Source organism: Canis lupus, chromosome X, assembly GCF_003254725.2.
Source record: "Canis lupus dingo isolate Sandy chromosome X, ASM325472v2, whole genome shotgun sequence".
Lineage (NCBI taxonomy): Eukaryota > Metazoa > Chordata > Mammalia > Carnivora > Canidae > Canis > Canis lupus.
The window spans coordinates 5,792,099-5,817,959 of NC_064281.1; the positions used below are offsets into that span (position 1 = coordinate 5,792,099).

At 37.7% G+C, this 25,861-nt stretch overlaps 1 protein-coding gene across 19 annotated transcripts in view; it reads right to left on the reverse strand.

Annotated features, from left to right (window-relative positions):
- LOC112652600 (uncharacterized) overlaps nucleotides 1-25,861 on the reverse strand; it is a 430,970-nt gene that overhangs the window by 206,971 nt on the left and 198,138 nt on the right. For 17 of the 19 annotated variants that reach the window (XR_007409448.1, XR_007409445.1, XR_007409444.1 and 14 more), the window contains one exon: nucleotides 39-81. Coding sequence is in view for 6 of the 19 variants with exons in the window: in XM_049107667.1 (XP_048963624.1) it covers nucleotides 39-81 (43 nt within the window). In the remaining 13 variants the exon portion in view is untranslated. Of the gene's footprint in view, nucleotides 1-38; nucleotides 82-1,608; nucleotides 2,171-3,231; nucleotides 3,352-25,861 lie in introns of those variants that run through there. The other 2 variants (XR_007409450.1, XR_007409451.1) reach the window with 2 other exon arrangements.

A 25,861-nucleotide genomic window follows, 5' to 3' on the forward strand; every position in this document is an offset into this window, starting at 1 on the left:
AAGGACACCAATTCTGACAATCTTTCAGATGACAGTACCTTTGAAAGTCTGGGAGTCCAGCGGAGAAGTTCCAGCGCACCACTGAAGGAAAAAGAAAAAAAAAGGAATCCAAGATTAGACAGTGAAGAGGGTAAGAGGTGTGACTTTACCCACATCATCTTTCTTTAAGACAGCAAACCTCGGTGCCAAAGGAGCCCTTCTTGGCCTGTGATTGCTCCCAGGGTGGAAAGTAAGGGCATGTGAATGAGTGCCCAGTTTCCTCACCTGTGAAGGACACTCCCAAAGAGGCCCATTTCTTTCTTGCCCCACTGAGAGTACCGAGAGGAGCTGCATGAGTGGGGGACAGGGAGCAGCTGATAGAACAGCAGTCAGGGCTCCCATGATCACACTATCCCCCCTTGCCAGGTGTAGGGGTTGGGGCTCTCAAAGAACATCGAAGGGATATAGTCCCTCCTAACCATTTCACAGACACCATGAGAAAGCCCGCAAATAGCTGCTGAGGCAGTTCATTTATTAATCTCCCCAACTGGCCCATGGGGTACCCCTAATGCTCTATACCCACACACCCACATCACAGTAGCGCTCCTTCTGTGCACCACTGACAGCGGCCAGGGTGAGATTCTGTAGAAGGCACTAGCTGGCCCAACTCTGGGATTGAAAGACAACACACAAACTTGAGCATTTAGCACCATGTGGGGAGATAAAACAGCCTGTCAGCACCCAGCCTGGCTCTCTTTTCAAGAGAAGGCATACTATCTCAGAATTCCCTAAGAAGGAACAAGAACTGTGGAATAGGCGCATCCATAGAAAAGGTCTGAAAAAGCCTCAGAATGTCTATCAGGCTTGACAGAAGCTATTTCTCTTCCAAAGCCAGTAAGACTGGAGGAGGTGACTGCTTCTTCAAATATAAAGACAGGAGTGCAACACTTTGAGGAATATGAAAAATCAAGGAATCATGACACCACTAAAGAGCACAACAGTTTCCCAATAACTGATCCCAATGAAATGGAGGTCCGTTATTTGCCCAATAAAGAATTCAAAATAGTTGTTTAAGCTCAGTGAGCTAGAATAAAACACAGAAAATTCAATGAAATCAGGAAAACAACATGCAAACAAAATGAGAAGTTTAACAGAGGGACTGAAATCATAAAAAGAAACAAATTCTGCAGCTGAAGAATACGATGAATGGAATGAGAAACAGGAGAGAGAGCTATTTCATGGAAAGGTATTTAAACACCCAGGACAGCCTGCGTTTTGAAGGCATTTCTTTTGAAGGGAAAGTAGTTTCCACATCCTCTATCTGGGCTTCCATTGACATAGGTACTCTCTGGAAACTCAGACCATAATGAATGTGAAACAGAACAATGGAAAGTGAAATCCTAAATAATGCCTTTGTTGCACTTGTTCTTTCATGTGCAAAGTGAAAATGTGTGTATTGATGTTCAATTTAGACGCATGTATTTGTAATATATGTGTGTGTATTTGTATCCATATGTTGATATTCAGGTGTTTAAACTAATATTGTATGTATATATACATTCTAATAAAGAAAAAAATTCACTCACGTATGAAAGTTTTTGGCTTTTTTTTTGTGAAAGATATAGGTTAACTGTGTTATTCCAGAATACAGGTTGATTTTCAACAAGTACAATGGACATTTGTTCAACAAGTATGTTGATTTGTTTGACAAGTATACTGGATGTTCGACAAGTATATTCAACAAGTACACTGGACAAGTACTGTGTGTCAGGCATGATTATAGGGTCTATAAATACATTGGTGGGGGAAAAACAGACAAAAAACTCTTTTTTTAAAAAATTAGTTTACATTCTAGTGGGGTTGGGGGGAGAAACTGACCATACACAAAATTATATTATCTATTGCTGTGGCACAAATTACATAAAGTTCAGTAACTCAAAACAACACATATTTATAATCTCCATTTCTGTGGGTCAGGAGTCTGAGCATGGCTTAACTGCATCTTCTGATTCAGAGCATCTCAAGGGCTGTGATGTTATCTGGTGGCTTGACTAGGGAAGAATCTGCATGAAGTGGTTAGTAGAATCAGTTCCTTAGGAGCTGTCAATCTGGACCTCAGTTCTTTGCTGCTATTCATGGAAGGCCATCGGAGTTCGTCATCACACAAGCCTCTCGAGCATGGCAGCTTCCTCTATTTAAGGCAACAAGGGAGGTTTTTCTAACAAGACAGAGTCAAGGTCTTTTGATAATCCAACCATAGATGTGACATCCCATCACCTTTGCTGTATTCTATTTTTTGGGGAATTAAGTGTCACATCCCACACTCAAAGGGTCAGGATAACACAAGGCTATGACTCTCAGGAGGCAGGGATCATCCAGGATCATACATAAGGTCTGCCTACCACACTGGGCCAGAGCTCATAGAACCTGGTGGGCCACTGGAAGGAATGTGGAATTTACCAGGATGTGGAAATTGATGCTATAATAATTCATGAGACGCAGCTCAGGATCTAGAGGTGTGATATCTGCTGACAGTGTTTACTTTGCAGCCACTCACACTGTCCCTCATGAGACCCCTCAACCTCCTTATCTCATGGAGGATGGCAGTGCTGATTTTTCAGTTTCCTATACTGCTCCCATATCCGTTGCAACTTGTCTTGATGCTTTAGGCTTGCTCACAGTCACTCATCATCCCTCCCTGCATCACCCCTTTATATAAGTTTCCTCCTGTTTTTCTTTCTACCTATAGCTCTCCTGCTGAGAGTCACCTCTTCTGTTAATCATAGTCTTCTTTCCTCTTTTGGCCAACAATATCACTACCAGACTATCGACACCATTAATTTATTTATTAGCTTGGTAAGTGAGCCTTTTCATCCAGTTCAGAATAGGGGAGATGGAAGTACCACAACTAAATTAAATTGCAAGGTTATTCTCTGACATTTGATGCATGTACTAAAGGTTACTGAAGCAGAAAGTCAGTGACCATGACTCTTGTTTTGCCTGTCAGGAACTGAGGCCAAACTGCTGTTTGCTGATGGGCCCTCTCAGTTCTTGAGAGCTCACATACTACCTCTCCACCTTGCTTCTCTTTTCACAAACCTCTACACATATGTTCATGATCTCCTCAGAAAGTTGGATCCATCCATTCAACAGGCTAACACTCCCTGTTACAATCAGTTTTCTACATGAATCTATAATTCTCCCATCCAATCTCTCTTTCAAATGCCCTCCCAGCAATCCCTTGCCCCTTACCTCCATTTATGGACAGCTTCTTCTTTGCTGGCATATGAACAAACTAATAATTGCAAACTTTGAGAAGAATCCTCCATTTTTGTAGACTATGTAGCAGTGATCAAGGATAACATCATAATGCTACAAATAAAAATGATTACAGCTAGGTTGTAAAGGAACACCTTTAAATATTTAAATAGATGAGAAGGGAAATCTTAGTTTCTTAAAGTACTTTAAAGCCATACGACCACATTGATCTTAAGGCCACATTTGTTGAGGGAGAAAAAAAATCATTATGATCTTCTTTCCTTAATAGGAATTTTGTTGTTGATATTTCAGGGAAATATGTTCTCGGAAATTGCTTAAAACACCTTTCCAAGATTTCTCTCCTCGTGATCAAAGAAGTGTGGCAATGCCTACCTTTGCCAGGAATAGTACAATATTTTCCCTCAGGTTTCAAACTCCTTGAAAACCTCTGTAACCTGCTGCTTTGTTTTTATAGTAATCAAAGCTAAATGGGGGTTTAGAGAAAAATGAAGCATGCAGCACAACTGAAGAAATTCCATCTCAATGCTGCACACATTTTCCAAATATTCAACTTTTCCCTCTAGTGTAAACATAGCCTTTATCATGAAATTGAACAGTTTTCTAAATTTGTCTCTTAGGAGCAAGCCTACCCTGCACATCATGGAACATTTTATCCTCCCAAGATAGACTAAAAGCTCTAAATTACTCATTACACAGCTTAACAAAAGAAGCTCATTGTTAGTTAATTGGAGATAACATGGCCTTGTTCCCCGATGCAGATATACTAAAAATTGCTGGTTATTTTTGTAGTTAATTTCTTCTGGAAAAAATTCTCAGTCGTAAAATTTATCTTCTCATGATAAAAAATGAGATAGCATGAAATAAATATTCGATTTGGAGCTAAGAGGATGTAGAATACTAACGAGAAAAGAACTAAATTTCTGAAAAACTTGCAAAATGTCAACTGTCCCAAATGATATGCAACCCAGTTATCTCAAAGAAAACTACTTCAGTTAGTTGGGTGAGGCAGTGTTCCGGGTGCAAAATGTAAGGAGGTGCCTGAGGCAAGTGCCCTGCTTGCCTCACTCTAGTATGGGCCTCAGTTAGACAGAGGAGCTATACTCCCTGAAATGTCCTCTTATCTAATTTTGAATGAGTCATTTAACTGTTCACTTTTTTTGGACTTCTTTTCTACAATCATATTTATTTTACTCCCTGGATCTTTCATGCAATCCGTTATAAGTTAAAACATAGATAGTGGGTTCCTACAGATAATGTATTATCAAAGGGGCATCTTGAGAAAATACACCATTAAAATGTGGGCACAGCTGTAAGGGGTTTATAATCCAATAGAGAAGACATGTATTTCTGCTTTCTAAGAAAATACTTGTTTAGACCCTCCATTGCCCTTCAAACTAGGATTCTAATTCCTCATGCCCTACATTGCCAACTGTCACCACATCACCTGCTATTAACTTTCTGGTCCATGACAAGCACTCTTCCTCACACACAACTACAATGAAAGCCTTGTTAACCTGTCTGAGGCTTTCCAATTCATTGCAAACCCAAAACTTTAAGCATCATTGAATGTCACTGACCTGAGGCTTTTTACATTATTGAGTATCTCTTCCTTCTTGAGCATTTCTCCTACTGTCACTGTGTCTGGCCCTCAATATTTCTGATCCCTGCTCCGTCTACTTCAATAGCATCCCCGTCTTTCGGTTCCCATACCACCTTCTTCCTAAATGCTGACATTGTTTATAATCAGAACTCTCTTTTTTTTTGTTGCTGTACAAAATTTCCCTGGTCAATCCCAGGCACTTGCAAAAGTTTACTTCCTCAGCATGCACATCTGACTTCAAAATCTGTATTTAGGCTGAGCCCTTTGCACTGGAAACCATGTCTTTTTATCTCATTAGGCACATGTATTAAATAACAACTAAGTTCCTAGGCATTGTGAATGCACAGATAAAGCACATAGGCTCTAACCTCAGACCGCAACCTGGTGGAGGATGCTGATCATTCCAAAAAAGGTTACAACACAGTCTATGTTATCATTAAGCATGCATCAGTGCTCTAAGGCATTGCTGCTCAAACTCCAATGTGCAACGGAAATACCCGGACATCTTGTTCAAATGAAGATTTGATTCAGAAGGTCTGCCTCGAGGCTGAAGATTCTGCATTTCTGTGAACCTCCCAGGTGATGTTACTGCCAGCATTCCATGATATTTGAGTAGTAAAGTTTGGGGAGATTTGAGTAGTAAAGTTTTGGGAGATTTCCCTGACCCTTTGAGTAGTAAGTTTTGGGAGATTTCCCTGACCCTAACAGTCTATGAAGTCTGGCATAGAAGGGAAGGCAAAGCTGCCTGATCTAAATGTTGAGGATATCCTGAATTTTCCAGAGGAACAAATGAGAATAGATCATTTGGGAAAAGGGAAAAACATGGTAAAAAGAAGCAGATGTGTGTCAGCACAGAGGTCTGCAATCCTGTGCCTAGAGCCCATGGCAGCAGATGTAGGAGAGCCGAGTGGGATATGGAGGAGGAGGACCTAGAGCATTAGAAACCACATGATGAGGGTCCTATACCATGTCCTAGAGCAGAGACACCCAGAATGTGATGGAGGTAGCCAGGGAGAGCAGGAGCATTAAAAATCAACAAATATGAGGTTCAGGCTGTGCCGCGCCGCGCACTTGTCTCCAGTGTCCGGGCCTCTTAATATAGACAACAGCTGGCCATGCCTGTTTCCCTCCTTGAATACCCCTCAGGGTATAGCTACTGTGCCTGGCATTCTGATCTGTTGATGGAGTGAACCATTTTCTTAAACCTCTGACTTGCTCAAGACAATTCCTTCAGTGATTAAAAAGTATTTTGATACTTCCCCAAAGACAACAGATTGAAAACAAACCACCAAAACAATCATACAAATTCACACAAAGTAACCTCTGCTAACGAATGAATGAATGGTGTAGGACACAGTACCTCAGGTGCACTCAGTTGAGAGGACTCAGTAGTGTTTAAAGCAGCGTTCCCCAAAAGAAATGTAATGTGAGCAACATATGTAATTTTAAATTTTCCAGTAAGTACGTTTAAAAAAGAAACAAGGGCAACTGGGTAGTTCAGTGGTTGAGTCTGCCTTTGGCTCAGGTCATGTCCCAGGGTCCTGGGATGAGTCCTGCATCAGGTTCCCAACAGTAAGCCTGCTTCTCCCTCTGTCTATATCTCTGCTTCTCTCTCTATGAATAAATAAAAACCTTTAAAAAATTAAAAATAATTCAAAAATTAAAAATGAAAGTAAAATAATAATAATAATAATAATAATAATAATAATAATAATAATAATTTTTTTAAAAAAACAAGTTGGGGGTGCCTGGGTGGCACAGTTGGTTAAGCATCCAACTCTTGGTTTTGGCTCAGGTCACGCTCTCAGGATTGTGAGATCAAGCCTGGTTCCAGATCTGCACTCAGATCCAGTAGGTTTGAGATTCTCTCCCCCTCTTCCTCTCCCCACTGTGTGCATGTCCAAGTGTGTGTGCATATGCACACATGCTCTCTCTCAAATAAATAATCTTTAAAAAAAGAACCAAGTTAAACTAACTTTAATATACTTAACCCAATATATCCAAAATATTATCATTTAAACATGCAATTAATATAAAAAATTATGGATGAGGGATGCCTGGGTGGCTTAGCGATTGGGCATCTGCCTTTCGCTTGGGGCATGACCCTGGAGTCCCAGGATCCAGTGCCGCATTGGGCTCCCTGCAGGGAGCCTGCTTCTCCCTCTGCCTGTGTCTCCACCTCTCTCTCTGTGTCTCTCACAAATAAATAAATAATCTTAAAAAAAAATTACTGATGAGACACTTTACATTTCCTTTGTCATAAGTCTTTGAAATCTATGTGTTATTTTACACTTATGTCACATTTCAATTCAGATTCACTCTTTTTCAAGTGCTCAGTAGCCCCATATAGCTGCTGGCTACCATACTGGACAGCACAATTTTAAAATGTGTGCAATTAACTCCTTAATCTGTATCACTGTATGAGCTTTTGTTCAGGTCATTCCCCTTCCTGTACTCACATGCCTCACCTGAAACTGAAAACGCTGATTAGATCAGTGTCCTCACATGATAATGCAAAGATCCTAAAGACAACATGTTGTAGCCAAAGGGAAGAGGTGTGTGTGTGTGTGTGTGTGTGTGTGTGTGTGTGTGTGAACAAACACTGAAGTTTCTGTAGCTATCACCCTGGAAATCCCAATCTTAAAGTATGTTTCTATACTCTGAAAGGATAAGAGACAGGATACTGAAATTGCTAAGAGTTTCTCAACTCTTAACACTTTCCAGCCATTTATAAGCTTTGGGGGTTTGTTTTTTTGGTTTGAGGTTCTGGAGGAGGTATTTTTTTAGAGGGGGTTAGGGGTTTTTGAAGATTCTACAAATGGAAGCAGAAATAAAGCAGTAACTTGTGCATTATCCTCTTGATTAGAACAGGCATGTATACTGCACTCAGATGGCAGAGAAACTGGTCTATAGTCCAATACCTGCTTCTGCATTATTAAAAGCTAAGTAAGCAACAATCTTGTCTTTGCACATAGAGGAATAAATGTAGTAACAATGAAAACTGTTTTCAACCAAGGTCAGCACCACCACTTTGGAGAATGATGGGAAAGAAAGACTCCATGTTCTTCTTTTTCAAAAGGTGAGTAAAATATACTTGATAGCTTCTTAAGGAAACTGTTTTGTTTGTTTTGTTTTTAATGTTCCATTTTAAGGGTGTCTTGTAAATTCCAAACAAATCAAGGAGCCAGTTGGAGTCAAGGGTTCCATATTATTTGATTGTGTAAGCCCAGTGCTTGGCATGGTACCTAGCACTCAGTGTATGCTTATCAAGTGCATGAGGTAGCATTTCAATCCTTATCAGATGTTCTCCAATATATGGACTATGTGTGGCAAAGATTAATACTTAAATAATACTCCAAGGGATGTGCACAGTGCTCCCTAGAAAGTTGTACATTGGAGGTTTTGTCTGCTATTAACAGGGAAGTATGAAGAGCTGGGAGGGAGAAGGCAGGCAGGCAGACAAAGCTTCAGACAAGATGCATAGACAGCTCCTGTCAACTCCCACCACCTGGAAGGCAATGAGATGAACGATAGCCTCTTTATCTCTCTCCTGAAGCCTCAGGCTAATCACCATAACACTTTTTCTTTGCATTAAAAAATGTCTTTCTGGTCGATTTACTTTCATATATATATTTTTTCATATATATATATATGAATTTTTTCATATATATGAATATATATGCTTATACATATATACACATATAAATTTACATAATGCTGAAATGTGATCTTATATATACTAATGGAGTGTGTTAGTAGTCGGTTTGTGTGTCTGCTGTTTCATTTATCTTCTATCCCTAGCCCCTAACCATTCCCCCCTACTCTCCATGGAGCTGCCACAGCCCTACCTAGTAACCCATGTGAAGGATCTAGAATATTTCTTTCCATATTTTTCTTCAGAATTAATCACACACACACACACACACACACACACACAAATTCTGCCTTTGCTTTATAAAAATGGGAAATTACATACCTGTCTGCTTCTTGCTTTTCTCTCTTAATAATAAAACACGTACAAATTCCCATACAGCAACTAATACATTCAAATTCATTCTTTCAAATGGCTGCATGATATGATATGCCATATTGCCAATATATTCTAATTTACTCAAGGACTCCTTTGCTGAAGGGCAGTTACTTTGTTTCCAGTTTCTTGTCAGCTTAAACAGTGCTCAGTATATACCCTGGAGCATTGGTCTTTACATATTGAGCTTCATTTCTAGGGAATGGAGTTCCAAAATGGTATGGCTGGGTCAAAGAGTATGTATGTTTAACATTTTGATAGTTATAGACATTAATATCTAAAAAGTCTATAAATATTCATATTATCACCAGTAATAGGTGAAAGTACCCATTTTTCCACATATCTCCTGGCAATATGTGGTACTATTTTATATTTCTGCACCTGAAGTAAATATCAGGTGAGCGATATGTACCCGTAGGTGTCACCATCTTAGGGGAAACCAAAAAATCCTGCTATAACTGAGTGCACTGAGAAGAACACTAAAAGAAACTCAGCAGACCTAGTTTTAGATTCACACTGCATTCTGAACTGAAAACCTAAACAAGTCTTTTAACCTCACTGAGCCTCTTTCAGTATTTGTTAAAAGGATATATATACTTTTTAATATCAAAGGCTGACAAAACAATGTGAATTTATCAGGCCAAAATCAAAGGAAAGCCGACAATTAAAAAGAAATAACAGAACACTAATGCCATGTCTCCCTGAGGGCGTCTGGTCAATCTGGTGATTTAAGTTTTAGTTTCTCTTCCTATGAGATGAAGGAGATAGAAGAAAAAGAAAAAACAGGGCTCATTCAGGGTGGGAAATCAAATAAAGGACCCTCTACCTCAAATCTGGGATCTCCAAAATACTCTACCTTTAGTGTAAATTTGAGGCAAAATAGACTCATAGCAAATCTGCACCATAAAAGGAACACCAGGACATTACTCTGGATCCTGAGAAAAGTAGCAAAGGAACAAACAGTGAAAAGCTGTAAGAAAAACTGCCATTCATGTGGATTTGCAACCCAAATTCATATCTTCTGGAAGTCCAAATTAATGTTAATCTATCAATTTGGCTCAAAACAGAATCTCTAAAACTACCTATGGTAAAGAGCTGGGCTGTTTGTTTCATTTCCAATCCATGGGAACTCTCATACTTTTATAAAATACAATAAAAATGAACTACAAAAAATTATATGGAAATAAAGAGACGAATACAGCAGATTGATGCTGTCACAATGTCAAATTACTATAAAAATTTCCAAATGTCATTCTCAATTTCCATACTTATTGCATAAAAGGTTACAAGCATTTTGTGCAGCAACACCTGGTCCCAAGTACTCAGCAGAACAAGTGCAATTCCTCTCTGCGCACACACCTCCCTCTTAAGCCTTAGAGACTTTTCAAAATAATTTCCAAAGAAGAAGCATATTTTACAAGTCAAAGAAAATCAGCAAACATGCAAGAAACTAGATACTATGAAGCAGAATTAAAATAAAGAGAAAAACCAGATTTGCAAAAGCTTCAGATATTGAAATGATCAGATACCGAATCTAAAGCAACTTGTTTATTATGTTTAAAGGAATAAAACATAAAATACTACCATAAAAAGTGATCCAATAGGCTTGAAAAGAACAAAATAGAAATGGAAAATAAAATAACGGAAAGTACAGACTCAGTAAACGAGTTAAACAGCAGATTGAACATGGTTGGAGAGGCAACTGCACAGCAAAACAAGCTGCTGCAGAAGATGAAAGAGAAGCTTAGAAATGTAGAGACTGGATACAATATAAAATATTTTCTGAGTCCCAGAAAAAAAAGAGAATAGGGCAGAGAAAATAATATGAAAAGAGAAGATTTCCCTCCCCCAGACTGGGTAAAAGGCATCAATGTACAAATTCCAGACTTCCCAGGAATCCCAAGGAAATTTTATAAATAAAAATGCACACCTGGACAAGTCAAAGTAAAATCTGAGAACAGCAAAGACAATCTTAAAAAGAGAGAAGAAAACAAAGATTGCCCTCCAAGGAATGACAGGCTGAGAGCTGATATTCAACAACAAAAACAGAAGCCAGGAAAAAGAAAGTGAATGGTGCTGTCACCCATATGAACAAGTGTGGAAGCAGATTCCCTCCAGTTGAGCCAGGAGACTTTGCATTCCAACACTTTGATTGCACCCTATGACAGACTCAGCTAGAGGACCCAGCTAAGATGCATTTAGGTTCCTAGCCCATGGAAATGGTGAGATAATGAATAATAACTGATAATAATGAGATTATAAGTGATAATAAATGTTCCTTGTTTTGAACTGCTAAGTTTGGGGCTAATTTGTTAGGCAACAATAGATAATTAATACAGTTAGCATTCATCTGTTCTACCTGCCATCAAATAGAGACAGTAATTTAAAAATAAAAATACAACACATACCGGGAGGGGGGTTGGCACCAAAAATCCACAATCTAGCCAACTCCCGGTAGGGAAGAGAGAATTTGCCATGATGTATTAGTTTTCCAGAGATGCCATAACAAAGTACCACAGAGGGGAATCTTAAACAGCAAAAATCTATGGTCTCCATTCTGGAGGCTAGGGTTGGTTCCTTCTGAGGGATATGAGGGAAGGCTCTGTCCCGGGCCATTCTCTTTGGCTTGTAGATGACTGTCTTCCTCCTATGCCTCCTCACTTTACGTCCCATCTATGTGTGTCCGTCAGTGTGTGAATTTCTCCTTTTTATAAGGACTCTAGTCATATTGAATTAGGGCCCAATGAGTGACCTCTTGGTTATGCCTTTGTAAAGATCCAATCTCCAGAAAAGGTTATATTCTGAGGAACTTGAGGTTGGGACTTCAAATATTAGTTTGGGGGGTTGGGGGGACACAATTAAACCCATAACACATAGTGAGGCACATTTAGATATAGACTGAATATTACTCAGACATACATACACTCAATGTTTGGAATCACGAGTTTCTTCCAGCCCCAAATAATTCCCACATATTGTTTTACTTGGTTCAAAATGAGGCTGTAACTATAAAATTCATTTGTCTTGCCTGTCATGTACACAACTGTGGGGTCTGATATGGTCTGGAGAGGTTCTTTATTACAGTTTTGCTCTTTTGTTATCAGTTTTAAGAAAACATAATGAAAACCAAAATGCTGCAAATATGTCAACTTGGCATTAGATACAGCCAGTTTAATGTGGCACTTCGCTAAATTCAATCAGAGCATTGTTTATGGATGAACTTTTTCGTTCATCCTCATAAATCACATCTAAGCTAATTAAAATCCCAATGGAAGTGGTATCTCAGCTGTCCCACAGCCGACTTCTCCACTGACTCTACCCATAATGAAATATGAAGATAATAAAATTATTCTAGGGATCATAGTCTAGGATGCACTTCCAAAACTCATAAACAATCCTCACTTGCATGTCCATGAAGCTGAAACAGTGTACTGTAGAAACAAAGCAGATAAAACCAGGGGCTGTGTAAGATGTCCTTACTGAGTGCAGCATCCATGGTGAATTGAGACCTCAGTTTCTTGGGTGCAGGGTAGCAGCTAATGGCAGACATGTGGAAACTCCAAGCTCATGTTCCACAAACAGCTCCATTTTCTGTATACATGGGAATTACAGTTGCTCTAACAGGGTTCAGGGGTGTGTCTGTATATGTGTCTCATTCCATACATCCCTGATTCCCCTTAATAAGAACAAAGCCCTTTAATTCCAAAGGCTTTGGGTTAAGGCTGCCCTGGAGGACATCTGGTAAACAAGGCAGAAGCTGGGCAAAACTGTAAATGTCTTTGCTGTCGAAGGTAAGGATTATAGGAAGGCTGTCCAATTTATACTGGACCAGACTTTCTGTAATAAAACACAACAATGCAATTATTGCAGAAGAAAACTACATGGAAAAGATGAGAAAAAACAGTTGGAAACCAATTTGTGAAACAGCATAGCACACTAAGTTCATTGAACAATAATAAATATTGCAACATTGTCTGAAGGCTTTTAAAGATCCATGTTGGGGGAGAAAGAAAACAGCAAAAGAAGAATAGCATTATTTCAGTCAACATAACATACTGAAGCAATGAATGTTCAAAGCAGGATACATGTCAAAATAATGAAAGCTATATTTAAATCAAAGGTTCTTAGCTAATGCATGCCAAACTCTAGCAGAGGGCCAGTAAAATAAACTATGAGGGAAAGAGTCCAGAAACAAAGACAGGGGTGCCATAGCTGGCAAACAACATTGCTCCTCAAAGGAATTGCCGGAGGTTTTATTCTGTTCAACTGTGGGCTATACTCTCTTGGTTCTCATCTGACAGCACAGAGCCATTCAAAGAGAGCTGATTTTTGCAAAACATCCAGGATGGGTTGCTGAAGAAGAAATTACCAGCATGCTTGCAAACTCTGCTCCACCACAGGAAATGTTTAGATTTACCAGGAAACCAACAACAAAAAGAAAAAAAAGAAAAAAGAAAAGGAAAAGAAGACAAGAGAAAGGAGAGAAAAAAGAGGGGTGCCTGGATGGCTCAGCAGTTCAGTGGCTTGCCTTTGGCTAGGTTGAGATTCTGAGGTCATGGGATCAAGTCCTGCATTGGGTTCACTGCAGAAAGCCTGCTTCTCTCTCTGCCTATGTCTCTGCCTCTCTCTGTGAGTCTCTCATAAATAAATAAAATTTAAAAAATAAAAAACTTAAAAAAAGACAAGACAAAACAAGCAAACAAACAGGTGTCTTCCCCTGAGTTATCAACAACACTCAAAATGGAAGTGAGTCAATGAGAAAAATACACCCAGCTAAACTTTTCTAAGCAAGACAGACATAGTTATAACTGATAAAGTATTTTAAAATAATATTACTCCAAAAATTTTTTGGGCTTAAAGCTTATTTGTATCATTGCCCAGAAATCTCAAAAGTACTTCCCTTGGTAGGGATAGATCAGTTTATTTAAATATTCACACACATCTGAAATATAAATAAAAGAGACTTAACTGAAATTAACTTAAATAACCTACATATTTAGCAGATGATAGTTATAAATAAGTTAAATGCATACAATTTACACTGGGAAGTAGTGATTATTAAACTTTAGTGTGATCCTACTGCAAGTGAAAGGAATAATAAATGAACGTAACTGCCTGGATAGGCATGTTGGTGGAATTTCCAAGCCTTCTGTGTGGATAGCCAAGCCACCATGGCATTTACTGAACAAATATTTATGGAAAGCCTGCTGCTTTATGCCAAGCTCTGTTCAAACCACTAGGGCCACAGTGGGAAACAAAATAGTCAAAATTCTCTGCTCTCCTGGAATCTATATTCTAGCAAGAGAAGATAGATAATATACAAAATAAGTGACATATATTTTACTATTGGTATATTAGTTTCCTATGGCTGCTGTAACAACTTACAACATACAGTGACTTAGAACAACACAAAGATATTACTGTGTACTTCTAGAAGTCAAGAATCCAAAATCCTTCCTTGGAGTTATATACTTAGTAACTCTAATGGGATATCCAGCAATTCAGTGAAAAGTGATAAACTGAATTGAATATGTAACTTCTGCAAGTATCCATGATCTCAAAAGCTGTGTTCTTTGATCCGCCTTCTCTAAAGATGTTAATTCTTTGAAACTACACTACACTATAATGTGACTTCAGTTTCTTTAGAAACTGCTGGTATTCTTTTTTTTTTTTTAAGACACAGAGGGAGGGAGGGCAGAGACACAGGCAGAGGGAAAAGCAGGCTCCATGCAGGGAGCCTGACGTGGGACTTGATCCTGGGTCCCCAGGATCAGGCCCTGGGCTGAAGGTGGCACTAAGCCGCTGAGTCACCTGGGCTGCCCTGGTATTCTTGATTGCATTTTTGTGTTTCTTAGTTGCCTTGACTTGAACTATGAAACTTCCTTAAGCTCTGTAATGGTAATGAAAAGTATCAGCCACATGCAAGATTGGAAAGAGATGTTATATATAGGGGCAGCCTGGGTGGCTCAGTGGTTTAGCACCTGCCTTTGGCCCAGGGCGTGATCATGGAGACCTAGGATCGAATCCCGCATGGGCTTCCTGCATGGAGCCTGCTTCTCCCTCTGCCTGTGTCTCTGCCTCTCTCTCTCTGTGTCTCTCCTGAATAAATAAATAAAATCTTTTTTAAAAAAGCTTTTCAATATAATGGTCATCCATGATGTTGCAAAGCCACTGCCTTCTATGTCACAATGTTTCTCCTTCAATGAACAGTTCATAGGCCCATTCAAGGGCAGATTCTCCATTTGCTAGTAATGTATCAAGCATATTTTTTTGAAATCTGTAGACTGCTGAGCTACAAGGACATACCATTTTCAGGACCAGTTGGACAGAATCCACAGGTATCTTGCTAACACATGTGGACCAATCTAAACTCCATTAACAGAACATTCTATAAAGGCTGCTAGTGGCTATCCCAACTCCACGTACCTGTCTCCTTGAATGAAATAGTTAGATCAGGGCTACTAAATTCAGACATTTGCCAGTAAGAAAATGTGGAGGAATTCTTTAACTCGGGGTTTTACAAAAATATTAAAATGATCAGCTGAGAGTATCTAGCTCAAAGTACAAGAGGCAAACTATAATTTCCCAGAGGGTACCCTTGAATATCAGGGACAACTAAACATGACGAGTAATACAATTTTGTTATTAGTTTCCACTGCCTCCTCCTAAGAAGCTAATTAACAGAGTGAATAAAAATTCACCTTGGAATGCCAAAAGAGAATAATTTCTCTATGAAGTACTCACTTTCCTTGTATGGTCCAAGTTTCCAAGTTCTGCCAATTTACTTCCTCACACTCCCTACTGTTCTGATCCCATGATACTCTGCCCTAAATACTATTTTCCTTGATAAAAGTCCTTACTTTTTGCAAGAACTTGAGTTCATCCTTATGTACTTTTTCCAGGCTCTGAACACTCTACCCTGTGTCTAAATGCAGAGTACAGTATTACAAAAATACAACAGATTTTCAGACTCTTTTTCCTGGACAAGTCCTTGCTCATTAGGAGCTGGAAATGGATACTTCCTCACAGATACAAAGGCTCTAGAGGCATAAGTAAGGAATCTATGCCATATCCTGGGAAGCGCCACTGAATAATCCCGTCTGACTATAACAGCTCATCTCCGCTTTCAGGTGACAATAGTGGGCTCTCAATTTAGGAGAGGAAAAAGAGTTATTAACTAAAGTGTACCTCTGGGAACAGGGATTAGTGTTTAGTGAAATAGAAGATGTAGCCTTGGGTCTTAAAGAGGTGACAAGCTAGAACTAATAAAACCCAATGGAACAGTCGGTCCACTAAAGATTGACCAGAAAAACTTCCTACTAGAGGAAAATGTCCAATTTTCCTGGACCTCTGAGTTGGGGAAAATTACTTCTACAAGACATCATAGTTGAAATGGATGGCCTGCATGGTCTAAGAATTCCAAAACAAGAAATTTCATCAGTCACAGCAGAAGCAAATGCAAAACCATTCTATAAAATCCCTCCAGAACCTAATTTGGAATACTATGGGAAAAACTACACTTACTGAAGATGAGCTCATTATAAACTTAAAGGTACACAATGAAAGGGTCCACTATAAAGACTGACACCCTAAACACTAAAATAATTACTTAATAGATTCTCTAAGTTCCTTTTATTATGTTTAACACATATTATTTTTTTAAAAAAGGAATAGAAACCATAATAGGACACTATATGAAAGTGTATTGTTTACTATGTGAACAAGATTATTTGAAACTCAGTCCAGTCGATTTCTAGAAATGAGAAAATACAGTCATTGACAATCTACTAATGGAGAGGCTGCCAGACAACCTTTCTGAAATAGAAAAAAATGATCCTGTATTTGGAACTGGTGACATTCTTCACTGAATACCTAAAATAAAAATTTGCTTTCCCCTGTGCCAAGCTCTAGCACCAAGATAAGAATCTGAATAGCTAGGAAACCAGAAAGTAGACTTGGGTCTCCTTTCAATGGTCACTAAAGCACACTAATTCTCTGTGTTCCTTTCAGGACTGTGTTCTTTATAGATCTTTACTTATATTCTGTGATATGAAAAACTGCATTCAAGGTTATGGACGCATCGAGAAGATCTCTTGAATAAATGAAGAAATCTAACTCTTATTAGGTTCCTGAAGCTTTCAAGAACTCGGGTATGTTCATTTGTGCAGATAGGAGGCCTGACTCCTTGTTCTGAAATAATATAAATGCAAAAGTTTGTTAAGTGAACAACACAGAACATATTTTTTGTCTCAATAGAATAAATATATTTTTTAACATAAAAGAAATTAAATACTGTTCTCATACTCCAATTTTCAGTTGTGTATGCCCTGTGTACAAAAAAGGATATTTGTAAGTTAAGTGAGCTTGTTTGGATGACTCGCCAAAACAAGATCAAAGCTAATTTGCTGCAGATACAGTGAAAGCATTAAAAATATTTGAACACTGGGGCATATTCCCTGAGAACTAGAACTTAATTAGCAATAAATATTTCAATAAGCCACAACCAAGTAGCACTTTATCTAAGCAAGAGTAAGTTTTAACTGGATATAATAAACCTTCCATGATTAAAAAATAGTATTCCAAAAGCTATAATTCTCTCATATTCACCTAAAATGTAACTTGACTTCTGACAATCTACCCTAGACACTGGGAGTGCAGAAATGATCTCTCTCACCTATGATCCTTTCATCCTAATGTCATTTTAAGTTCAAGTCAGCATAAGAAGTTATAGAGAGGATGGCTTGTGGTTCAGGAGATATTATTGCTGCTATATTTACAAGTATAAATGTAAATTTCTGCTAGAAGGAGCCTCCTGATGGGATTAGTCATCCAAATTCCCATCAGACACACTTTCTGATAAATGTGGGACAAGAATAGCAGTGAAGGTCCCCTGAGGACTCAGTTGCCACTTCTAATGAAGTGTTTTTCCATGCAAATAAATGCTTCAGACAAAACTAGCAGGGTTAGCTGGGCTTATTTTCCTGTTTAAAAGTAGTGGGGAAATAAGTGACTTTATTCTAACCACAGAAATTAGTCAATCTGTAAAATCAGGTAAAACACAGAAAGTTAACATGGTGTATCAATGAAAAATACTAGATGAAAATAGGATTAAACTGTTCCTTTCAGATACATTTGCCACTCTGAAACTATCAAATCTATAGAAACCTCAAGTCTACTCACCTTCCACTTCACATCTAATGTGTATACTTTTTTTTTTTTTTAAGTAGGCTGCATGCTCACTGTGGAGCTCAATGCCAGGCCTAAACCCACAATCCTGAGATCAAGACATTAGCTGAGATAAAGAGTCAGATGTTCAACTGAATGAGCCACCCAGATGCCCCTAGTGTGTACACATTTTAAGAAAAGGATTCATGATCCAAATAACAAGATTTAAGAAACTTTCTTTTCCACCCTTCTACCTATGCCCTCTTTATGAAAGGATACAAGTATCCAGACTAGAGAAACTTTCCTGTATCTGCCTCTTTCCACCCTATCTTGGGCCAGAGAAAAACACAGAACATCAACAGGAGGTTTAACTAATGGAGCTTCTCAAATTCTCCTCCAAATATCCCTAACAGCAGCAGAGCCAAATGAACATCCCTAAGAGGAAGAGGCCACAGCAATTCCATCAGTGTGAAACTTCTGGCAAAGGAATTGTATTTTTCATAAATTATGATTTATTTTAATAAATTAATGCAAATTTTGCCTGTTAAGTCATTATACAGCCATGTGAGTTTTAACACAGTAAGGATGGTTTAAATTACTTGTCACACAAACTACAGATATAGATCTACAGGGAGATAAGCTGTTTATCCTATGGCTTTTCAGATCCCTGGCACACTTCCTCACACCCCTGAGGATAATCTACATGTCAGATTGAGATATGAGGTTAATAGATTTTAAAGTCTGCTGGCTCACTGTGACAACTGATAGCATTGCAACTCACTTTTGCCAACTTACTCAAGTATAAAACTAAAAAGCTCAAACAATTTGCTAGAAATAGTGAAGGGAGGGGAAGCACAGAAGCAAATTAAATCAGAGGCTTCTTCTGTGATCATTACATCCTTCATAAATCCTGCACTGACATCACACCTTGTCTGTATCACATATTACTCTATGTATCTTCCTTTCACCTCTCAATTGTGATTGATAAACTCACAGAAGGCACATACTGTGCCTTATCATTTCTCTGAATGCCCTTTTACATTTACCAAAACAGATCATCAAGAATTTGTGATTAGTACAATTAAGGAATTGCTTTTGACAAGGACACCTTCTGTTTACACCAGTGTTCAGGAGTCGAGCCAGCAATGCAAAAGGACTTTTGAATCAAAGCTACTCCTTTACCCACAGGGGGAGTAACAATCCACAAGCTTACAGAATTCCATATAATCTCTTCTAAAAGTCTCTGGGAAGAAGATGAATTTAAGGATAAAGAGAGGAAAATTGTAAAGTCAATCATCCACAGTGAGTTTCTGCTGTTTTTTTTTTAAAATAATGAGAAAAAAAAAAAAAGGCAATCAGAACATGAACATACCATACCACGTTTTAAGTTCAGGATTTTCTTGTTAGAGTCAACAATAAGTAAATTTTGACCTTCATTATATTGTGATTTAACCCCACAATCTCTCTAGTATAGTAAGGTTGACTTTGTTTAGGAATACCATCTACTTACTTGATGGGATTGTTAGGGGGACACATGCTTTCCATACTACTCACTGGAAACAAGATGTACTCATCTGAACAATGCTTACTGGTAGTTTTAGTGGTCATACACTTACAACAGCTGAAATACACTCACTATTCAAAGAATCTAGCCTACTTGCCTAATCTCAAGGCAAAAAAGTGGAGTCTACTCTCAGCCAACAACAAGTATTTCTTGAGACTACAGCAGAGAACATGGCAGGCATCAAATGCTCTCAGTGAGCTTATATTTGATATTTTTTACCATAAATGAGTTAAGGCAGGACATATACTGGAAATCCCAACTGATTTGGCTGACCAATATATTTTGTTTTTCCTGAATACCATTTAAAAGAAAATCAAATTCAAAGCTGAGCCATTATCTAAAACTCAGGAAGACTAATATATCAATTCAGATAGCAGACAATCTTGAATATCAGAGGTTTTTGGATCACTGAACTTATAGTCATACCTGTCAATGATTGGTTGGAGCTGAGTAGCAGCTGCTGCCCCTTACACAGAACCCAGGCTCTCCAGTTAGCCACAGTTCCTACTGCTCCCTATTGTACTCTGGCATTGAAATGGATCTGTTTCCAATCGTCACTACATCAGAACTGTTGCTTCGAGAATAGAAAAATATTTACCTGATCTCCTGTCTCTGTTAAATGTGAGGGAGAAAAATAAACAACGAAAGAGCCATATATTTCTGCTCTTACATATCCCCTATGTAAATGGCCCACTGTAGTCACTTCTACTAATTGCTTGGTCCCTATATGCCAAAAACTTTTCAACCACTGTGTTGAGAAGATTATATACCCAGTACAGAGAAAACTTTAGTTACATGTTATTAGGAAGAATGTTTGCAAACCACAAAATTTTATGTGTTCTCTGAGCTCAATCTCTACATACACACTGTGGAGTCAAGAACTAGAATGGGGGATAATTGCAGTTCAAGGCAGTTCTGCCATCTGACAGTGCTACACAGCTTCACAGGCTGAAAAGGCAAGTGGTGAAATATTGGAGCATTCATTCCCCATCTCTTAATAGTCATGAAATCTCTGGGGTGTCCAGCTGTGACTACCTGCACAATCTCCACTCCCTTGATCACCAAACTGAACAGAAGCAAGATTCCATAAAGAAAATGTATCTGCCTTCTGTCTTCTCAAGTAGGGCACTTCCAGCTTCTCCCTAGAATTTAGAAGGCTGGACAGAGTATTATTCCTATTCTAGTAATATATCTTTTTCAAAAGCTAGATCATCCACAGAATCAGTCATTTCCTTGAACTCATCAGAGAGCAAAGGTCAGAGGGGCAATCAACAAGCCTGAAACTAAAGATAGAAACCTCTAGAAAAAGAGAGCACACACAAGCATTGGCTCAACTATAGGAAAGCACAGGAAAGGGATAGTCCTCCATAAGAAGATGTAAGAAGAATCCAGCTAAAATTTTAAATGAATATTAAAAGCCAAGTGTGGGCTAGCATAAGAGTAGGGAATCCTTGAGACCACAGACACAAGGGGGTTTGCACCCTTACAGGCTCTTTTCATGGCACCCAATTTGTTCTTATTAGTAAGTCTGGGGGTAGGATGAGAGATGGGAGAAAATCTAGGTTATGTAAATTTGGCAGAGAGCAGAAGCCACCACTGCAGGAAGAGCCCTACAGTCAAGAGAAAAAGCAATCAACATAACCAGACTAAGAGATAACCATGTATTAGAACTATCAGACAGGAAAAACTATGAGTATGTGAAAGGTTCTATGTAACATATGGAAAATATACATAAAGAAATGTGAATTTTGGCAGAGATCTAGAAACTCTCAGAAAGAGTCACATAGAAATGCTAGAATTTTTAAAGCATGATAACAAAAATGAATAATGCCTTCACCTGGCTCATCCGTGGACTCAGCCCAAAGCAAGAATTAGTGAACTTGAATACAGGTCAACAGAAATGACCCACACTGAAATATTAAGAGAGAGAAGATTGAACATAAACAAACCAGGACAGAGCGTCCAAATTGTGGGACATAGCAAATAACCTAACAGGAATGACTAGATTTCCAGAATAAGAAGAGAGAAAAAACACAGCAAGATAGATATTTGAAGGGACAGTAGCTAATAGTTATCAAAAAATAATAAAATATATCAAACCACAGTTCCAGCACATTTTCTAAGCAGGTTAACCACACACACACACACACACACACACACACACACAATATAATCAAACAGTAAAATGTCAAAGATAAAGAGAAAATCTTAAAGGTAGCAGATCAGGGGATGGGGAAGATATACTATGTAATTAATACAGAGGAAGGAAGATAAGAGTTACAGCAGATTCCTCATCAGACGCTATGAAAAACAGAAGATGTAGAGTGATTATCTTTAAAATGCTGAGTAAAAAAAGAAGAACTGCAGCAAGATACATGATAACATGTATTACCATTAGCATATGAACATCTCCCAGGAGATAAAATCAGTCCAAACAGAATCCCTAAAAAAAAAAAAAAACTCCAGTAACTCAATCCCCATTATTTATATATATATATATACAGTGTACCTGTATGTTTATGGACCAGAGAAAATATCTTTTAAAATGACAGAGAAATAAAAATTGTTTCAGACAAACAGAAACCAAGAACATTTATTACCAGCAGACTGGCAATACAACAAACATGAAAGAGAGCTCTTTAGGTAAAAGGAGCATGATAACAAATAGAAACTTGATTCTAAACAAAGAAAGATTTTCAGAAATGGACATATTAAAAATAAATATAGAAGATAATTTTCTTGTTTTTAATTGCTTTAAAAGACTACAGATTTTCTAAAGCAAAAATAGAAACAAGCACTGTATTGTTTCTTTATGACATATGTGAAATAAAAGGTATTCGAAAAATAGCAAAAAAGATGGAAGGGAGAAAGGGAGTATGCTGTTGTAAGGTCTTTATACCAGTTGAAATATTATAATTGTAGGTAGAATGTAGCTAATTAAAGAAGTATATTGTTAAAAATAAGCAAAAAAAAAGTTTTAAGGTATTAATAATAAGGCAATGGCAGAGATAAAATTGAATCATAAAAAATAATTTACGAAGACAGGTAAGATAATTGATATACATTTTTTTAAAGATTTTACTTATTTATTCATGAGAGACACAGAGAAAGGGAGAGACACAGACAGAGGGAGAAGCAGGCCCCTCACAGGGAGCCTGATGTGGGATTCAATCCCAGATCCCAGGATCATGACCTGAGCCAAACGCACTCAACTGCTGAGCTAACCAGGCATCCCGATATACCATAAATTAAGTATAAATGGAGTCTTCTTAATTGGGAAAAAAAAATTTAACATATAGAATCATAGAAACCAGTGATCAAGTCTGGGCTCTAGTATTTTTAGCAATAGTCACCAAGAAAATGCAAAAACTAGCCATCTGTCTTTTAAAAATTAGGTTAAACAATTAGAATAAACACTAATTACACAGGCATGATTGAAGATTTGGAACCAAAAGCTGTGACATAGAGTAACTCCTGTTTAGAGAACAAACTATCTAATCAATGACTTCACATTATCCATCCAGCAGCTTAAGCTATTGACTCAAATTCCATGAATTACTCATTCCTGGCCTCCATTTTTAACACTTTATTCTCTTTGACCTTTAATTGCTGATACAAAAAGGAAAGCTTCTCCAGAAAAACTTCGTAAAAGCAATTTCATTTCATTTCATTTTAGTCTCTTGAACACAGGTCAAATAGATCAGTATAAAATTGAAATGTTGATTTGGGTCATGAGCATCAAATGAACATCTCCTAGGAGAGAAAATCAGTCCTAAAATAATCCCTAAAAAAACCTGCAGTAATTCAATCCCCATTATATACTTTTTTAAAAAATCAAAGTTTCTACAACATACCTGGTACGTTTATAACCAAGATTTAGTCATAACTTCACTTCTTATAAAAAGAATGTGCTATTACCACCTTTCTCCACCTCTTGATTCTCCTAATGAATGATTACTAGTTATTCTATGTAACATATTCATGCTTGGGATCAAAAGACTTCTTGATATCTAAAGATATTTATATATCTATATGTGTAATTCTGATTCTAAGTTAAATATTATAAAATATTTTCCATTATAGTCACAATAAATTGAAGCAATAATGTAGTGTGTCACAATAAACTTAGTGTAAAAACAAAAGAATCATTAAATTTCCAAAAATGTATTTCACTGTGTCTATTTAAGACACAGTTATAAAAAGGCCAATTTGATGGGATCCCTGGGTGGCTAAGCAGTTTAATACCTGCCTTCGGTCCAGGTCATGATCCTGGAGTCCCAGGATCAAGTCCCACGTCGGGCTTCTTGCATGGAGCCTGCTTCTCCCTCTGCCTGGGTCTCTGCTTCTCCCTTTCTCTCTCTGTGTCTCTCATGAATAAATAAATAAATAAATAATCTTTTTTTAAAAAGGCCAATTTGAAGTATTCATTTGGTACTTTTTTTTTTTTTTTCAAATAAGACCTTTCTGAAACTCAGCATGCCACAGAAATCATATTCCATTTGGAGGCTTCTGACTTTTCTATTGGCCCATCTGCAAATACTTATGTTATCATTGTATCCACACAAACATTTTAGGTTGACAGAACTTCATAGAGATGACAAAATGTGGAATGCACCCTACATCACAGAGATCAATCACGAGATTGATCACCATTTAGGTTGAACAATGTGTGAAACTGCCAATTGGACTTACTTTGACCTACAAAAATGGCAGTTTCAACAGAACAGTCTTATGACCTGGACAAGTAGCATAACATCTCGTTTCTTCTCTAAACCTAAATTGTTGACTTACTGGATCATCTCTGAGACTTCTTCATAAAAATACATGTACATTGGGGGCACCTGAGTGGCACAGTCAGTTGAGAGTCTGACTCTTGGTCTCAAGGTTATAGGATCAAGCCCTGTTATCAGGCTGTGCACTCAGCATGGACTTTCTCTCTCTTGGGACTTCCTCTCCCTCTCACCCTGCCCCCACCCCATGCTCTCTCACTCTCTCTCAAATAAATCTCTCTCTCTCTCTCTCTCTCTCACACACACACACACACACACACACAAAATCCTGAAAAAAAAAAAATCACAGAAGGTAAAGACATCAACCCAAGAAGTTGACAGTCTAATCTGGGTAGGTAAAAATACCTGTAAAATGAAAACCCTAAATAACTCAGATCTGACCAGAGGATAAAGTGCCCTAAAATGATTTTTCAAAATATTTCTCATAGATGCTGTGGTCAGATAAAGGAGACAAGAAAAATCTTGGCATTTATCTTATCCTAATGAGACAAATTCTATTGAGATAAATGAGGTCACATCACAATCATCCCTATTTCTGTCATCTACTTTGGGAAGTACCAAGGAATATTTTTCAAAGCTGGGCTGTCTGGTGGTTACCACATGCCAGTGTAAATAGTTAAGATTGTTGGTAGCAATTACATAACCAATAATTATAAAGCTTTGGCTATGAATCCCCTGTTTTCTTGATACAGTCAAGATCACAAAATACATTATTCCCAGACCTTGCCTAAACAATCCATTTTCTTGATAAATCCAAAAGTACAGAATATACTTACCCAGGACTTATCTTTGTAGAAAGATCACTTCCAAAAACTAATAATACTTTATCTTAGCAGAATAACTTCCTCACTCCACCCCACTCCTGTTTGTCAATTTCCTTTTCCTTTCCTTGTCACCAACCCAACTGTCTGTTACATGTACAGTTTCTGCTAATTGGGAATTTTTGCAGCAAGCTCCTAAGGTCACACTTTTTATCCTCTGCCAACTTTTTATCTACTGAAAACAGACTCAACAGAATTTCCTCACCAAGGTAAAAAAGTGTGGTATTCACAAAAAAAACCTACCATACATTTGCCAATTAATAAGACCTCAATTTATTTTTAAAAATAGAAATAGTACAGAAAACATTTTTTCAGAATTTTATAATTAGAATGTGAATAAGAAGATAATAAAATAAAAAATATAAAGGCTCTTTAACTAAAAATTTAAAAGAAGTTTGACTCTTCAGCCACAAAAGAAATTCAAAATGAAAATGCAGAATTTCTAGAAAACAAAGATAATAAAAAAAACACTATTTATAAGACCCTATGGGACACAGTCAAGATAATATTAGAAGAAAAACTATAGTCTTAAATATTTATTGTTCTTAAATATTTGTTAATAAAGAATGAAAACAAATAATTTAAACATCGTGTTTAAACACTCAAGAGAATAAAGGAAGAAACCAAAGGAAGTCA